The 18,378-nt window shown below is 38.6% G+C and overlaps 1 protein-coding gene across 1 annotated transcript; it reads left to right on the plus strand.

Annotated features, from left to right (window-relative positions):
• The first annotated feature begins 415 nt into the window (after positions 1-415).
• On the plus strand, positions 416-18,152 carry LOC311249025 (spindlin-1-like). The gene is made up of 7 exons (XM_084339692.1): positions 416-605; positions 8,900-9,005; positions 9,881-9,929; positions 10,093-10,228; positions 10,571-10,688; positions 11,456-11,689; positions 12,173-18,152. Exons 2-7 carry the CDS (start codon positions 8,966-8,968, stop codon positions 12,370-12,372), a joined length of 777 nt encoding a protein of 258 aa, XP_084195818.1. The 5' UTR covers positions 416-605; positions 8,900-8,965; the 3' UTR covers positions 12,373-18,152.
• The last annotated feature ends 226 nt before the right edge of the window (positions 18,153-18,378 follow it).

Raw genomic sequence — 18,378 nt, forward strand, 5'->3', positions numbered from 1 at the left:
CTCTATAACGAAGACAAAAAGACTTATGTTTGCAAAAAGTCTTATATTTGCTACACATTCTACAAGCTAATGTTGGATTGCATGTCGTCTCTTTTAGCCTAGCCTCTATTGTGAGGTTGTTGATGAACAAACAGCTGCTAAAACCAGTGTCTCGTTTTTTCCATTTCAGTTTCTGCATCTTTTCAGTAGGCCTACTCAGGACACGACACTTAAATTAATTTGAAAGTTTTTGTTTTTGTTTAAAACTGATATCCTCCTGAAACTGGGGAAGACAGGGGAATATTGTTCCTTTAAAGAAATCTAGTATCAGATTACCACAACCTCAGCTACCTCTTCTTATTTCATTTCTTCTTCTTTTCTTTTTTTAAATAAAATATATGTTCACCTCTTTTTTTGGTCTCATCTCAGTTACCGCCGCATTTATTGTGAAAGGCTTAACCGGACATCCCGCCTTTCACCGTATCTACCTTTACTTTCCGTGGTGAGATGGCCGTGGAGTCTATGCAGGTTCCTGTGAAGTCGAAACGGGTGCTGTGGACAGACAGCAGGAGGCGAGAAAACCCGCTGCAGCCCCCTTCGACCTCCATTTTTTAAAAATAATAACGGTAAGACAGAAACAAACATGCACCTGTCTCTCAGCTCGCTCGTCAGCCCGCAGGTAAACAGCGAAATACAACACACGCTGAGCGCTCGTTTTGCCAGTGGCGTTCTCCCGCCGACGGTTGGTCTGGCGGGGGAGGGGCGGGGGAAGCAGCTGCAGACAGCCGGAGATCTAACCCAGTCTGCCACCGCTGTCTTTCTGTCTGGGATATTTCTGTCTTTCCCGCAGAAATGCTGACGGACAGTGTCTTAGTTGTCCGCTTGTCCCTACGCTTGTCCCTACGCGCCCCATTTTGACTTGATATTGGCTGTAAATAATAGTAAAATATCCGAACAACATGGCTGACGCTGGCCCTGCAGAACCTACTTGTTCGTTTGTCAGTGCAGATGATGATATATATGTATATATATAAATGTTAACCTAGCTATTTATCTAGATGGTGGCCAAACAACCTCGTTCAAGAATCTTGGCTAAAACTGTCAAAGTGTAATGTCAGACTGAAAGCAGTAGAAACCTTAACACAGTGTCTAGTTTGGCACAGCTTTACACATATCCATTTTTGCATTTCTCTTTCTAATGCAGTCAATAATAAAGTAAAAGCGTGCGCAGAGCTGCGATTTTTTTGTTTATTGAAGCTGTTGAATGCTCATTTGAATGCTCCAGTCTGCTGAGACCTGAGAGGGCTGAGAGCTACGCCCCCTTTACCAAGCATGTCACCAAATCAAAGGTTAACTAGATTCTGATCCAGCAGGCAAAACTACAACCGACCTGCTGACGCTCATCTCTCACTGAGCAAGAGTTGAAGATTAGAGCAGTGTGTTTGTGCACCAAAATCACATTAAAATCATGCTATTACACGACCACCCTAGTGGCAGCTTTAAATGCGAATAGTTTTGGTTTGTCTTTAAAATACTTTGAGATATCTGCCTCTGAGATGTTCACCAATCCAGTGCAATGGAAATGAATGGGGATTTGTTTGTGATGAACAATACTAATAAAAATGAAAAACATTTTGAATGACTTAACATTGTAATCTTTTTCAATAAGCCAGGGGTGTGATTCTTATCCGGCTTTTCGGACCTGAAAATGAGGATCTCGTAAAACATGCAAATCCACCAAAGAGCCTGCAATCTTTGTGGAAGGTTATCTAATGTGTTCTTAGCTGAAGCCGACAACGGGACAAAATAATTTAAAATTTGGGGTTGGCTTATGGTTTGGATGAGATTATTCGATATTTTCATGCAGTAATGTGATGTACGTGACACCAAGATGCAAATTAAGCAAGACAGAAAGAAAAAGAAAACCCTGCGCAACAATCTACTCACGTGAACAGCTTCAGTTGACAAGATGGTGAACGCGATGATTCAGGTAGGCAAAGCCATTATTGTCTTTCCTTTTTATATGCAGGTCTACTTAAACTTAAAAAAGTGATCCATTGATCATTTTTGTCATGGTGCCATTAACATTAATGTAAAACGATTCTGGGCTAGCAAAGTAACATTAAACCCTGAACCCCAGATTAGCCAACTTAAAATCTCACCTCCACTTCTTGCTGAAGAGTAGAAAACCTGTGCTGACTGTCAAACGCAAAGAAAATATTTGCGTTGCTTTACTCGCACTTTACATTTTTAATCGCGTCTACTCGCAAGTAGACATAAGCAATCTATATGATGATGTATGGAAAGAAATGAAGACATTTCCAACACAGCAATCTTACTCTAAAACTGCAACTAGTGATTATGTCTTTAGTGCTTTATTATCAGAGGCACACTGCCTCTCTTGAGATGAGGAGCACCTCGCTGACATCAGAATTAATAACACAAAACCAGCTGACATCACCCATCCCCTAGCCACATTTCAGCAGTCTGTACTTTACTCCCTGACTTGTAGGAATCAGTGCTAACCTTCAATCATACTTGGCAAACTAGCGTATACTTTCATCACTTAAATTAAATGTAGCCCTAGCATTTACTGAGAAAAGAGCTGAGGTACTACATCACACAGCTAACTTTTCATAATTCTTTCAGTTCTTATTAGAAATTAATTTGCTTTCACAAAGCAGAACTCTGATGTAGTGGATGTAAGGACCATGAGACACCAGGCCAACAGTCAGCCATTAGCCAATGGTGGGCCATCAGTGAGCATCTGTGGCCCTAGTTTTTGCTGTGTGTCCTGCACCTTGGGCACTAATTGGCACTTGTTGGTGGCTTTTCAGCCGACTGAACATGTCCAATCATTGATGGAGCATGTCGGTGAGAAAAGACACGCCGATCAGCTGTTCAGCTAAGTGGATCAGTGTATGAGAAGCGAAACAGCAAAAGAAACGGAAAGCCCCTTGAGCCTGTCACTGTAGTTTCCATGATTTCAACAATGAAAAGACCATAGGCTGACTTTTTTTTTTATCGAACATGTGCTCGTTTAGCAGTGGCTATATCAGGAAGAGTGGTGTCAAAATGATAGGTGTGGTGCTTTATCGTATGTGTCTTTGTTGAGTGTTCAAGTTTAGGTTTTTGGACGAGACAGTAGTGATGTGAGGCAACGCAACAGTTGGCCTTGTCACTGCTAGGTCTTTGCTGCCAGTTTGGTGTGTCTGGGACCTTATAAAGACTGCGTTGACATGCTGACTGGTGGTGTTGTTAGATGAAAAGTGGTATACAGCTGAGCACTAACTCACAATGAAGCTGTCATTACTGCAAAATAATTTTCAATTGCCGAATTAAAATCTTGAAAATGCTTTTTGCAGATTTGGGAAGGTTAAGTAGCTTCCATGAAGATTAAGGTGTTGCTTTTGTTAATATTGAAATATGAAAGGTTTCTACCTTGCCATATCAGACTGGGTTGTAAACACTTAGTACTTACAAGTGTTTATTTTTTAAATACAGTAACCTACTGAAAAGATGCTTCTGGCAGAGTCAGTGTACAAGAGCTTGTATTAAAAAAACTAGGAAAACTCTAGCTTTATTGTTCTTGTTCAATCACGCAGCTGTAGTCTGAATGTCTTCACAGTTTGGGCAGGGCTGGGACTTGATGTAATCCAGATATTTTGGGGGGAGAACAGAGTGAAACATTCACTGTTTGATAATTTTTCAGTCTAAAGTTCCTTACAGTATCTGTGTGTGTGTGTGTGTGTGTGTGTGTGTGTGTGTGTGTGTGTGTGTGTGCAAAGAACAATGTAGATTTCCTCCCAGTTTCAGACTGAGGTCCCTGTCTCTAGTTTTAATACCCTGAAGTTATGTCCTGGATAGAATGATTTTGAGTCGCACCTTTTAGGCCTCCCATCACTACATATGACTAATTGTAGTTGCTTGTGGCAACAGGAGGGAAATTGCCACCAGCTGCAGCTAAAGGCTGAAAATGTCTCTTGTTTCTTGTAGGTTAGTTTCAGCCTGAAATAATAACATATTTCAGGTTATTTCTGTGATAATACTTGATGATATGACAAGATACCACTTTCACACTACTTAAGTCGCTTCCCTTTTTTGGAACAAACTCCTCCAGTATGAGGCTGGTAGCGATTTTACTTTTGCTTTCAGCCATGCTTGTTGTTGTGTGCATTGCCATTACATTATGATATCAACCATCACCCTTGACTTATTTGGTGCCCTAGGCAACATTTTAGCTGGTGCCCCTCGCATCTTTTCAGTTACCATCGCACAAGAATCTTGTTCATACACTCACACAAAAAAACACATTGCTTTATGTCGATTTTCTTTAAGAAATAAAACAGTATTAAAGAAACGATGGCATATAACACAATAGAAAAACAATATAAATAAGGTATTGCATGAAAATATAATAGCAAAGAAATCGGATCCAGATTTACAGTTATAGTATAAATAAGACTATTGCACAAAAAATATATTACAGAAGCCTCAGTGCAATATGCATAATGTAGACATCTATTGTGAGACCACATGATTTACTGTAATGATGGAAAGTTCACTGAGATGTTCTTGCCCCATAGTTTGAGCCAGCTGTGCTGACATGGAGGGGGACAGGAGCACTTGCTGCTGCATTGCTGGAAGCTGCTGAGGTGGAGGTGTCTGCAGGTGGCCGAGGATCTGCAGGCGTGGGAACAAAATATTTTGTTCATTTGTGCATCTGAAGAGAGAAGAGGAGTACTGTTTTTGCCCCTCTGACCAATATATTATTATAAATTACATAATTAGTTTGTTAATGCTGAAGCGTCAATGTGTATACAACATGTTACCGTTGCTGCTGCTGGAGGTGGAGCTAGCGAGAGTGGAAGTATAGATTGGAAGTATAAAATAGCATAAAAGAGAAATACTCAAGTAAAGTACCTCTAAATTGTATTTTAGTACAGTACTTGAGTAAATGTAGCCTATGTGGATGAAGGTTCTCAGTCATCCAGGTCATGGTAAATCTAGGTGCTGTATTGTAGGCAACTGGACTTGTTTCTGTTTCTTGAAGACATTTCACCTCTCATCCAAGAGGCTTCTTCAGTTCTAACTAGCTGGAGCGGAGTAGACTGGCTTTTAAAATCTGTGTGGGAGTGTTCTTACTGAGTCGCTAAGGACACGTGTGAGCTCTGAGTTTCAGAGTCGTTAGGGCCCATCTTCCAGACTAAGCTAGAAACACTCTGCTCCAACAGTAACTACCATGGAATTAATCACATTACTTCATTCTTTTTCCCATTTTTCCTCCTCGTTTTCTTCCATGGGCACTAGAGGGCTTTGGTCTTTTTTGACATGATTTCTGATTAGCTATTATTTATCTCACGTTTCAGTTACAGGTAACTCCAGCGTGTTGACTGCGCTGGGTAAGTCTAATTAAGAGGGGGGTGAGGCGGTGGTTTGATGCTGCAGGAAACTTAGACAATAGGTTATGTAGTTATGTTGTTGTTGGCTTTTTTGCAAGTTTTACAAATACTAGTATTAAAATAGTATTAGTAAAAAAAATTGCAAAAGGTAATACTTAAGTTTATTTTTCCAGCCCTGACATCAACAATTCGTATTATTGCCATTAAAACATAATGAATTTGTTTTTAGCGTAGTGTTATTGTGAGTGATATGATATGACACGGGACACTCCTAACCAGCAGTAAGACTCTGTTTGAGTTTTAAAGAGACAGGAGCTAAAACAGAGTGTTTCAAACAGAGGGGGAATACAGTGCTGCAGCACTGGGCAGCATGAGTAAAATTATCTGTTTTTTGAGCACTAAAGCATGAAAAGCTATTCTAGAAGTAACCAAAAATAAAATGTTGAGTCTGAAAATGAGCACAATATGCCTCCTTTAAGTGCCAGCTCTGATAAAACTGTCTGAATAAAACAAAAATAACTCCTGAACTCATGAGTTCTGTATTTTTTTTTTATGCAAATTGAAAATGTACTGACACAGTTTGGAAAATATTTAGTTGTAGTATCGAATAATCACTCTGTAATTTTCGAGGGGTTCATTTGTAAATCTGATGCTCTACACTAAAATGAGAGCGTGGATGTTCAAAGTGCTAGAGCATGCTCTTCTGTATAAATTAATGAATGGTCAACTGTCAGACAATCGATTAAAGATTTAACTATTTATATGTACTATAACACAAATTGTTGCACCTTTGTGCAAGAGCATGTCGACATTGAGGAGGATGGTAAATTAAGAGATGCTACTACTTTGACAATATGCCGATGTTTTAGAAGAGCAGGCTACCAGCTAGTTTGCTATGTTACACACACACAAACAGCTCTCTCTTCTCTGTTCTGTGTTGAATTATTTTGGTTAATTCACCCATTGGTCCACAGTTGCTGTAGTTAGCTAGGAATGCTATTTCAGCTGTTCATGAAACACTGACTGCTCGTGGTGCTCTGTTGATCCAAAAGTGTGGTGCTCTGAATTTATGACAGTCCAGTTTGTGGCAGATTGCTCTCTGGCACTTGGAGTGACTACTTACAAATGCATCCCAAATTAACTGTTGCATCTGTAAAATGTCAATTTTTCTGTGAAAGATTTCCATCACAATTTCACAAAGCTTAAGCTGACCCCCTCTAATGTCATGTTGTTTCTTACCATCAGTCTTAAACCCATATAATTTACTGAGATTTTTTTTCCTTTCTTTCTTTGACTGTGCCATGTGTATTTGTGTTGCTAGCCATTTGGTTGCATTAGTCTGATGGACTAACAGTCAGTAATGAAAAGAATAATGCAAAAATATAGCTTTGGGTCTTTGGTTGGGGTTCAGTGTCAAATTTTGCTGAACCAGTACCAGTCGGTTTAGTCAGGTCAGGTCCCAAAACGATGTAGGTATGGGTGGGGTATGTCTGTTGATGTGTCAACAAAATAGTCTTGTAGTCTTGTCTTGTTCTTATTTCCATTGTATTTGACGACTTTTATTTTTTTTCAGTATTCCTTTACATTAATGACTGTAGTTAGGAGACTTTTTCCTGGAAGGTCTTTGGCAGTGAAGAGGACAATAAGCAGTTTGAGGGACAAACGTGTTACTTAACACCCTACCTGCACATAAATAATACACTGCATACCTTCCTCACAGGCTCCAATGATCAATAATTAAAGTCTCATGTTCAGAACATGAAACCTTTTGGAGGCTGATGCACTGTGGGCTGAACTTACACTACTCCCTTACAGTCAACATTTTTGTTTGGTAATTTTTCAGCATGACACAATACAGTATAGTCTGGTCAGTTACCTGGTTTAGATTGGTTTTAAAATACTCAAATTGTATCTTTTGTGGAATGACTGGTTGCGCTGTCAGACACTGATTTGATGTTTTGAGTGAAGCCTTAGACCAAAGTGCAGCTGTGATAACTAAAACACAGAGAGTGTGATTCCTGCCTATGAATAATGCAGCCTGCAGTCAGAGTTCAGGAATGTCAACCAGAGGATACAGAATCAGGATTCATCAGACACTTCACTGTCGGAGCAGAGTTGCAGACACAGTCAGACAGGCAAAGTCATGTCGCCCTCTGCTGTTCCCAACCAGAAATATTGACAAGTCTCCACATCACACCTGTGTACACTGTACAGCCCAGGAAAAAATGTAAGCAGTTCAGGTTTCTGCAAAACACTGATACTATCACGTTTGCATGTGTCATATGCAATGTCATATGGCCATGCACCATATTGAGACTTCTTCAAACGTGCCATTCATATCATGTTCACATTACATGTTTATTACCTGACTTTTGGGAGGATCAGATGGCAGTGCACAGGCGACACAGCCAGCTTTGCCACATTTGTATGCATGACACCACTGGATTTTTTTAATGAGTCCTCTGGGCATCTCCGGCCATGTTTGTGGTGAAAAAAACAGGTATGTTAACCGAAAACATGATGTTATTCAAATGGTTTTTTTTTGTGAAAACTTAACCAGACTGTAAGCAAAGCATTGTCACAAGATAAGATTGAAAATAAAAACCAAAAGAAATATCAAGTTACAACCAAAGACCTAGGACTGAAAACGTATTTTAAATCAATCATACCTGTCTGAATCCAAGCTGGGTCTGATCCTGATGTTCGGAAAAGGAGGCATGGGAAGCAAAATAATACATTTAGCTGAGGCTACTTGTTAAAGAGCTTGCTTATAGATTATATATTTTACACACTAACAATATAATATTTACACTATATATATATATATATATATATATATATATACACACATATATATATATATATATATATATATACACATATATATACACATATATATATAAACTCATTTCTTAAAGTCTTAATCAATGAAGGTCTATGCGATTCTCCTTCATATGAGGCAAAGGGGGCTCTACAGATGAGCAGCCCTCAGTCTTGAATACCCACATCTCATCAACACTCCAGAGCACTGCAGACTAGGTGAATACAGCTAAACCTGCATTATCTTTTACTGCCTTGAATTTGTCGGTACTGAAGTGTGTGACTGACAAGACATGTACAATTTCAAGGTAATGAAATAATGTCACATTGTGTTCAAATGTGTCAGGGAGTAGTTTTATACAGTCGGGAGTATTGAACAAGAAGGAGCACACTGGTTGTACAACCTCCAGCTTCCGACAATCAATATCATCATCAAGACAATGTGATATAATATCAAGCTGAATGATGGTGACCAGTTAACCGTGATTCATAGACAACATAACATAAAATGATGATCTGTGTCAGCCTTGGCAGTCGGGTGCAGTTTGTCAGATACTCTTGATGTTATGTTTAATTCCTGCTTGTCACCAGTAGATATCAGTAAAGGTCACATATGAACTGAATCCAGCCCAGCCCATTTTGTTCTTCCTCCACAGGAATTAATGTGGTCTCGGTTTTCTCTCCTCCTGTTGTTTAAGCCCTGGACAGGTCTGTGTTGTAGCTGTGTGGCTGGGCAGCCTGGCTGCCTCCCTGCCTCCAGATGAATGAAGAGCACTCCGGGACACAGAGACACAGCTGATGCAGGTCAGAGCAGTAATCACACACGGCATCCACAGTGATTAACATTTAAATTACAGACACTACATAATGGTATTACTTGTTTTTGAGTTGTTTTTCATGGGATTTGGTTGTTTTCTTTGAAAATCAGCATACACTTTGTGCGTATAAAAAAATCCATCACAGTCCTTATTTAGCCAAGTTGTATTCTGTTGTCAAAGATGGGATATCATCACATGCTGATGCAGACTAAGAGGTGGATGTGGTTTACACATTATCAATGCCACAAATTAAGAATGATTGTATTGTGTTAAAGTGTCCACAAACACGAATCCAAGGCAAGTTTTTATTACAGTCTCTGCTCATTGTATTACTTCATGACAAAAACTTAAAGGGGAATTCCATTATTTTTAAACCTGGGCCCTAAATGTACATATCTTTGGTGTGTAAATGAAAAAAGGTACAAAAAGTTTTGGTTCAGTCCAGTGGATTGCCTCTCAACTGCATCGGGGCCTGCAATGGCTGCAATGTATTCCTTGTGGGATCCTTGTGGGAATCTCACAAGCAAGTGCTTGTATTTGCCACTGATGGGCTGAGGTTGTTATTCTAAGACTATGACAATATTATGGAAAGGATTGCTGTAGAGATAGGTTTTTGTTAAAATATGAATATATATTTTGTTTAGCCAGAAACACCCACTGTGTTGCTCTCACCAAATCCACTCCAAAAGCCCCCTGCTTCGTCTTTCCAACAATAACCAACTCTGGATTGGCTGAAATAAACCTTTAATTCACCCAAGTTGATGTAAAAATATAGTATTCTAGAAAATGTGGTGGAGTACAGAAAAACCACCAGCATTTTATTTGTAGTGTTTGAGGAATGTGATTTATTTTTTTCCACAGGGAATGCAGGTGTTTCTGCAAATATGATGAAGAAAAAGAATCCCCATAAGTGAGTAAAGATGCTTTGCAGCTCATTTGTGTTTTTATTATAACAAAAATAATGTCCCCTAGAAGTGTATCTTGGGGAATTCAACAGATGCTGCCCAAAGTATGAAAAGTAAACACAATCTAAAAATGAATAATGTTGACTATTGTTTCATGCCTCCTGGAAGAAAACACAAGAGCAGCCTGGGTCCAAACACCAAAGTTCTGTCACAGCCACGACGCGACATTGTTGGCTGCAAGATCCAACATGTCTGGAAGGAAGGAGGAGGACATGTTGTATGGAAAGGAACAGTGCTCGACCAGGTAAGCAGAGGGTCAAGTGTTGAGTGAAAAAGTGAGGGAGGGAGGGAGGGATTAATGGGGCCCAGCAGTAGTTCAGGCAGGCACAAAAGTTGTTATATAGACATGTTTTCCATATAATACGTGTAGACCTTTAGACAGTCCAAAATAAAAATGTAGTGCTTATTCTGGCACTACTACTTAGCTCTGCATGCTAACTGCTACACTGCTACCTTCTTCCAACAAACTAAAATATTTATAATTTTTGACACGAATGTCCTGATGTAAACAATTGTAACAGGGTGTGTGGAAAGAAGCGCCAGAAGGACTAAAAACCATTGTTTCAAATGTATGCGTGTCCACCAGGTGCCAGTGAACCCGTCTCTCTATCTGATAAAGTACGATGGTTTCGACTGTGTTTATGGTCTGGAACTTCATAAAGATGAGAGGGTTCAAGGGCTGGAAGTGCTCCCTGACAGACTGGGTAAGACTGAACTCAGAACAGGATCACACCCCCTGAACACAGTGGGGAAAGGCCTCACAATTATTTTTTGTAATTAACAACATTTTTGTTGTTTATAAATAACAACAAAAATATACAAAACATTTACTTATAAACATATTTATAAACATTTTTCTTGGCAAAACAAAACATAATAGCATTTAGAATAATATTTCTTTGTGTAGTAGTGTGTTAATGTTTATTATATAACCTTGTTACCATTAAAAACAAGGTCACATGCCAACAATTATCTTGTAAGTGTACAATCTTATTGTTAAACTTAGTATAGTAGAGTGTTAATTTCAGCATATAACATGCTAACATTAAAACTTGCTAATATGTAGCATATCATTGTAACACGTTAATGTTTTGTACAGTAACATTAATATTGGTGTTACAGTATAACATGCTAACAGTTAGCATGTTAGTGTAACATGGCAATGTTTTGTATATTAGCATGTAAATTTGGCAGACCATAACATAATATTAAGCTTGTTGGTTTAACCCACTAATGTTTAGTATAGTAGAGTCTTGATTTTGGTAAAACATAACATGCTAACATTGAGCAATATTTTTGCCCTTAAGTTTGACAGTCAACAGTGAAGAGGCAGACTGGGAAAAAAAGGTAGAGAGAGGGGTGTGATATGCAACAAAGGTCCCCAGGCTTTGGAGTCTAATGTTGTTGTTAATATGTACATATTACTGCCTGGAGAGTGACTGTGTTGTGATATAATTTTTTATCCACACAGCTAAATCCCGTCTAACAGATGTCAACCTAGCAGACACTATGATAGGTAAAGCAGTGGAGCACATGTTTGAGACGGAGGAGGGTCCGAAGGAGGAGTGGAGGGGGATGGTGCTGGCCCGGGCTCCTATCATGACCACCTGGTTCTACATAACCTACGAGAAAGACCCTGTCCTCTACATGTACCAGCTGTTGGATGACTACAAAGAGGGAGACCTCCGCATTATGCCCGACTCCAGTAAGTGAAATAATTTTTTTCAATATAATTTTTTCTGAACCTTAGAGAGGTGGAGATTTTAAGGAGGAACACGTCTGAACCAGCTGGTAACTTTTTAACATATTTCATTTAAATAGGTAATGTTATTATAAAAAAGTGGATAGGGTATTTTAGTTTCTTAATCTAATTCACTATTAATTTTGGTCATTTTATTCTTTTATTTTGTACCTTTTTTTTTTAAACGTGAAAGTGTAAAAGTTACATTTTCTTAATTTTTTAAATGTTGTTTATTAAAAAATGTACTTTCAGTTTTCAGTTTTCCCGTTTCAGTATGTTTAACATTTACACATACATTATGTGAAGGAGATTTTGTCTCTGTGATGGCAAGTACTGTGTTTTCCAAAATAGCTTCTTTACATGTGTTTTGACTATAAGAATAAAAGCCAGCTAAGATGCAGGACATGTTAAAACCGTTTGTCCTGACATCCCTTTGTCCCTCTGTAGATGACAGCGTCCCAGCGGAGAGGGAACCTGGCGAGGTGGTGGACAGCCTGGTGGGTAAACAGGTCGAGTACGCCAAAGAGGATGGCGGCAAACGAACAGGAATGGTCATCCATCAGGTGGAGGCCAAGCCCTCTGTCTACTTCATCAAATTTGACGACGACTTCCTCATTTACGTCTATGACCTGGTCAAAACTTCATAAGACTTTGTGGATGTCCTGAGCCCCTCCAACATGACAGAAACAAAATGCAGCACATGTTTAAACATCTGAAGCATTTGATCAAGAGCTTGTTCCTTTGACCATCAAAGACAGGAGTAAAGACTTTAAAAATAATTCTCACAACGGAAAAAGGATAGAAACTCGTTGACAATGGCCTTGTTTTTGTGTTCGGAAATGTTGAAGACATGGAAAAAACCCAGATTGGTGTAATTGAAGACTCATCTATGGCCTTCTTAGACTATAGAAAATAGATAAAAAATGGCCATGGTTTTACGTTACTCTTCCACCCTTAATATCTTTCTGAGATGGGCAAAGGTGTCCAAAATTCTATTTTTCCTCTAGGAATAAGAAACTAATCCTTCAAATTAATTTTAAGTGTCTTAGAGGTCCCATATTATACTGTTTTTCATCAATTTCACACAGCTGTCAGAGGTCCAGCAACACTGTATTCGAAATGTATTGCCCCAAACCCATCCGTGGTCCTGAATTTCAGCTGTCTCAAAGTTGCTCAAGTGAGCTCTACTGAGAGCAGGCTGTTTCTGTGCCTGCACCTTTAAATGCTAATGAGCTCCGTCTGTCAACGCCTGCCTTGCCTGCTACACACCCCTCTCAGGGAGAGGATGCCACTTATGTTAGCGGTAGCATGCACTAATGTTTACGGTGGATGTATTGCTATGGCTCGCCGAGATGCTGTCGTTCAACCATACCAGTTTGACCCAGAATCGGACCCAGAAGGAGAGGCTCAGAAAAATACAGACTCTGCGGCTGCAGCAGGACTCACCAACACAACCACCCGGCTCCCATCCCCCACTGACCTGCAACAGGTAACATCTAAAAAAAGGCTAGCAAAAGCTGTGTTTGTCTCCAACACAGTCTCCAAACTCTTGGACACTGTTCGCAAAGTCTCTGTCTCCAGTCTGCACGTTTCCAGACTTTTTACTGTGACATCCCTCGTAATATTATTAACATTAAACTCGCTTCAAACGCCGTTGCATAGCAGACCGAAGCGAAGCTAACTAGTTAGCCAATTTCAAGCTGACTTCACCATACTCGTAGGCAACTGTAAATACTATCAAAACACGGCGACACTTACCTGTGGCTCGGGTGCAGTTGCTGGGTCCCGTATGGTTGAGGACTGATCCTTTTACGAGGGTCAGTGTCGAGGCAAAGCCAGCTTTGTACTGACCCTCGTTACTGAAGCAGTCTGATGTGAAGTGGTTAGCAAAAACAAACAGACTTACACGAACCGTTGTCGTTAAAAATGAAACGCAACCACTGTCTCTTCTGTTCTTCTGTAGCTGGGACAGAATATAGGCACTTATGTTAATTTTTACAACAAACAGAGCAATTTGCGTGTCTAGCTTTGAGCGATGACATTGTGAAACACTGCTAGCTTACCACTACTCGTTACGTAATGAAAGGAGCTGAATCTGAACAGCCTGTTGGAGCCTCGTTTTACCAGTGGGTGGGCTGCAGGACTCGTTTGCTTTCCTCATTCTGGGAGTTGGTAGGCTCAGGGAGGACCAGTTTATATATGTAGATACCAGAGAAAACGTGTTTTTCATAATATGGGACCTTTAATTTCATCCAGTTAGTTGGCTGTAGAGGAAACTTTTGGGCAGGGTGATATGTGACAGCTCATTGTGTACAGTGAACAACTTCGCTGAAACATTTGATAGTAGCCAACTCTTCTTTTGCTGTGCTCATCCTGGCAGAATGGAAACATGACAAAACGAAAATTTGTAAAGATTTTTTGTCATGTTTCCTACATCAGCTCACGCATCTAGCCACAGAAAAATGGGCAGACTCCCATCGTAAAAATGAAATCTGGATCTGATTAGTGGAAGGGGCTTCAGAAAGTAAAAATTAAAAACAAGATAAACAAACAATTCCTGTCACGATGGAAACTTGGGTTGTTTTCGGGATTCTCTAAGACAGGAATAAACTACACAGTTCAGTGGTATTTAGTAGTAATGTAATCTGTCTCATCCAATAACGACTAGCATCACAACTGCATGGAAGGCCATATCTGACAGGAAAAGAAAAAAAAACGATGATAGTAAATGGTAATAAAAACAAAAATACTCAATGACTCAAAAGTCAATGATGATATACAAAGTCATAATTATGACTTTCTAAAGCAAAAATGAGATCAAGTTATAAGAATTTTGACTTACTCTGTCATTATTTGATAACTTATTAAAACTCATTATTTTTGATATGGTAAGTCAAAGTTTTTGCTTGCAGTACATCATAATTTTGATTTACCATCATAAATTTGACTTAATATTTCAATAGCTCGACTAATATTTTGTTGATGTTTTTGACTTTAAAAGATGATCATTTTTACTTACTTTACTTAAATCACAGAATTTGGCTTATTATGTCATAGTTTTAAATTGGTAAGCCAGACGTTTTTACTTGTGAATGTTGATTCACAAAATCATAATTTAGATTTACCTAATATTATAATTGTGCATTAGTTCATAACTTTTCTTATAAATTTAACAAAAAATCATCACTTAAGCTCATCATTCTGATTTACCAAGAGAATGTTCATGTTTTCTTAATGTTTCATTTATTCTTCTGTTTTTTGCTGAAGTGGGCTTCCATATAACTGAGATCCATAAGACAGGTAAAAAGAGTGTAATCTCATAGTTAAACTTAGGGGACTTTCTGAAGCCATGGAAACCTAAGGAGAAAGAACAAAGCCAAAAAATTAATAGTTCATGACAAATAAACATTCATTTATATGGCCCCTTTGTTTGGAAGGAAGGTTTATTATGTGGGATGTCAGCCCTGGTTGTTCATCAAGTTCATCATAAGGTATACTACTCTCACAGGCTCTGTTTCATCAACGTCACCTGAATATTCTTGAAGGGGGTCAACATATGTTCATCTAAAGACGTCTGCAGTTAAAAACTGATTTAAAAAGAAAAAGAGATGGGGGCTTTTTTTTGCTTTTTGCTGTTGTTTGATGTTAAAGGTTGGACAGCTTTTCCTTGTGATTTCACTTAAGCCTTTAGATTTGCTCTTGTACTTTCTTTTCTAAGTCACCAATGAAGAGTAAGAAAATGGAGAACTAAACTGAAACTTGGCCAAAGCCCTTTCTGTCCTTGGCAGTTTCTTTGTTAAATACCTTGTTACCGATGGACAAACACCCGGGTTTTGGATTTCTTGGGTTCTTCTTCCTCTGTTTGAACTTTGAACACGATGATGTATTCTGAATGTCACACATTGTTGATTTAACAAGCGGACAACATGGTTTAAGGCACCCTAGATCCCGGGGGAGGAGTTACGTAGAATATTACCTGGACAGTTCATGAGTATTTTGGACTTTATTTCTCATCAGAATCTACAAGGAAACAAATGTACTGTAGTTATACAGTGAAGTTCTATCCAGTCGTCATACTGTTAAGCATCGGAAGCTTAATTCCAGTTCACTTGTTCAACAAAAGTATCCCGGTTTGTGTCAACATGCAAACAAAATGATTACGAACTCCTCCTGGTGTAGATCAGATGCTCTTCTGGCCGACTGAAAAAGTTTCTGTCCAAAGCCCATGAGAGGATTTGGTATGTTGGACAGCATGAATGCAGTAAGAGAGGACACAGTCGTCTTTAGTGAATAAAGAGATAAGATGAAGATTTACATTTCCTTTTTCACAAATGTACATTTTATTTTATTTGGATTTACTCGAGACAGAAGGTTTTCCATACGGCTGTTCTGTACTGATTTGAACTTGTAGTTTATGTATTTGAGCACAATTGAATATACTGTCAGGTTAGAATCAAGCTGTTTCTACTGGCCAGTCACCGACATCCAGATTAAAGTTGCCACTTGCAGCATTTGTCAGCCAGCTACATTTTGATACTGGAAAATAATCCGCAAAGAGCCTTAATCAAGGCAAAGGAGTACACCAAATATCTGTCATTTTTTTAAAAAAGACAAAAAAGGTTAATTTTCAATGAATAACTGAGACTTAAGATATATCAAGTTTTTGAGGTTGTGAAATTATGGATTGGACCTTGGAGCACTTAATGCATCCTCTACTGTGAGTGAATATTTAGTTATCATTTTATTCTCCTCTTAAACCAGGTCACATAATAATGCAAACTGAGAAAGGAAACAGGTTGCTGAGCCATTATTTGCTTGACTAATCAAATGGCTCAGCTGAATCAATGCACAGAACAGAGAAATGTACGTAAAATCTTCTGTCAGTGTACTTCCTGTGATGTAGTTAGTTGCCGAGGCAGATTAAAGCTCTTATTATAACCGCACTAAAAAAACCCAACAAAAAATAAGAGACTCTCCCAGAGATCTGTTGGTTTCTGCACTTCTATGTGTGTTCTGTTTTTCATTGAAGAGAAGTATGATTGTGATCATCTCGTTACTAATACTTGATTTGAAGCAAGGTTATGTCCAGTTCTGTCAGTACATTTAACTGTTAAATCAATAACAGATTATTGTTGTTAATGTTGGAATGAAATGGGCCTTCTATCATCCTTCTGCCTTGTATTGTTTGTTTTTGTATGTTTTAAAATGTATGTTAATAATTTTTATTGTTAATGGAAAACCCGAAATTTGTATTTTGTTTTCTTTCCACCTTGATTCACTTTCAGGTAATTGTCATTTGGCACTGTTTTGTTGTTGTAAGCAGGTAGGAGGGGAGGGAGGTGGAATTTTACTTAAACAAAGACATGCAAAGCACTGTAATGTATACTGTAGAACAGGGCTGGCCAAAGTAGGGCCCACTGGCCAAATTCGGCTCTCCATAAGGTTTGATTTGGCCTGATGTATGTTTCTAGCAAATAATAACTAATAATTACGATTATAAAATGAAAAGCTCTATAAATAGGCCTATGTAGGATCCCTAATTATTTTATTGTTTTATTTTCATAATCTGAGGCAGGTAGATTGACTTTTGTCAGAAAAAAAGATTGTGTTGAATGCCTCTTCCAAAGAGAATATTGTCATTCTTTGTTATTTCAGGCAGAATGAACAAAAAAAACAACAACTTGCATTTTGTAAGATCTGGAAATATTTTGATTCTAAAACATTCAAAAAATGAACTAACCCTATCAACAGGGTGTGAAGAAGTAACAGTTCTGGCATTACTTCAGATTGCAAAGATACATAGAGTATATCTTTGCCATATGTATTATATTGCAAAGATATCCACTGGTAAACAGCCAAGGATTAACAGCAGTGGAAGCAAGCATTAAGAAGCAAAACTGGAGTACATTTTGCTGGGGCTTTCCAACACAGGAGACAGCTGTGGGTGAGTAAAAAGCTGACCTCACAAGGTTTCTTTAAATCGGTAAGTAACATCTAGTGTTGGCTGTTTACCGAAACATGAACTGTAAAAGTTGGCGTAATGTGACTGTGTGCTTGTTACTGTGGCATTGCTAAAGTTGAGCTAAGTAAGCTGTAACGTAAATGTAGACACAAACACCACATGTGGACATCATAAGATGGCAGTCTTATTTTGACCGGCTGACGACAGTTCAGTAGTTTGGTCGAGTTTTGCATATTCTTGCCCAGACTGAAACAGAGACAGACTGAAAAAATATCATTCAATTCATGCTGTAACCACTAGGAATTACTGCTATGAGACGAGGCAAGATTTGAGGTTGGGAAACTTTTACTTGTACTTTATAAATTGTATCCTGTAAAAACCATGCGGCTGTCTGATGAAAACTTTTTTTTTTTCTCTGCAGTCCATGTTTCCGCTATGTGACAATATAAAATTGTTAGTTTTGTACTCTGCTCTTCCTTACTTTGCTTTTCTATAACATAAAACGTGATAACTGTACAATAACTATTGATCAGTAGGAAACAGAGAAAGTATATTAATTCAAATATTTGTGTTCTTGGATTCCCAATTAAAATTTGAAGCACATATCAGGAAACTGTCCAAGACCATCAAGACAAATCTGGATTGCTTTCGACTTAGAAGATATTATTTACCAAAATAAGGCTTTTGTCAG

Source organism: Pagrus pagrus, assembly GCF_965226575.1.
Source record: "Pagrus pagrus genome assembly, chromosome: 19".
NCBI classification, from domain to species: domain Eukaryota; kingdom Metazoa; phylum Chordata; class Actinopteri; order Spariformes; family Sparidae; genus Pagrus; species Pagrus pagrus.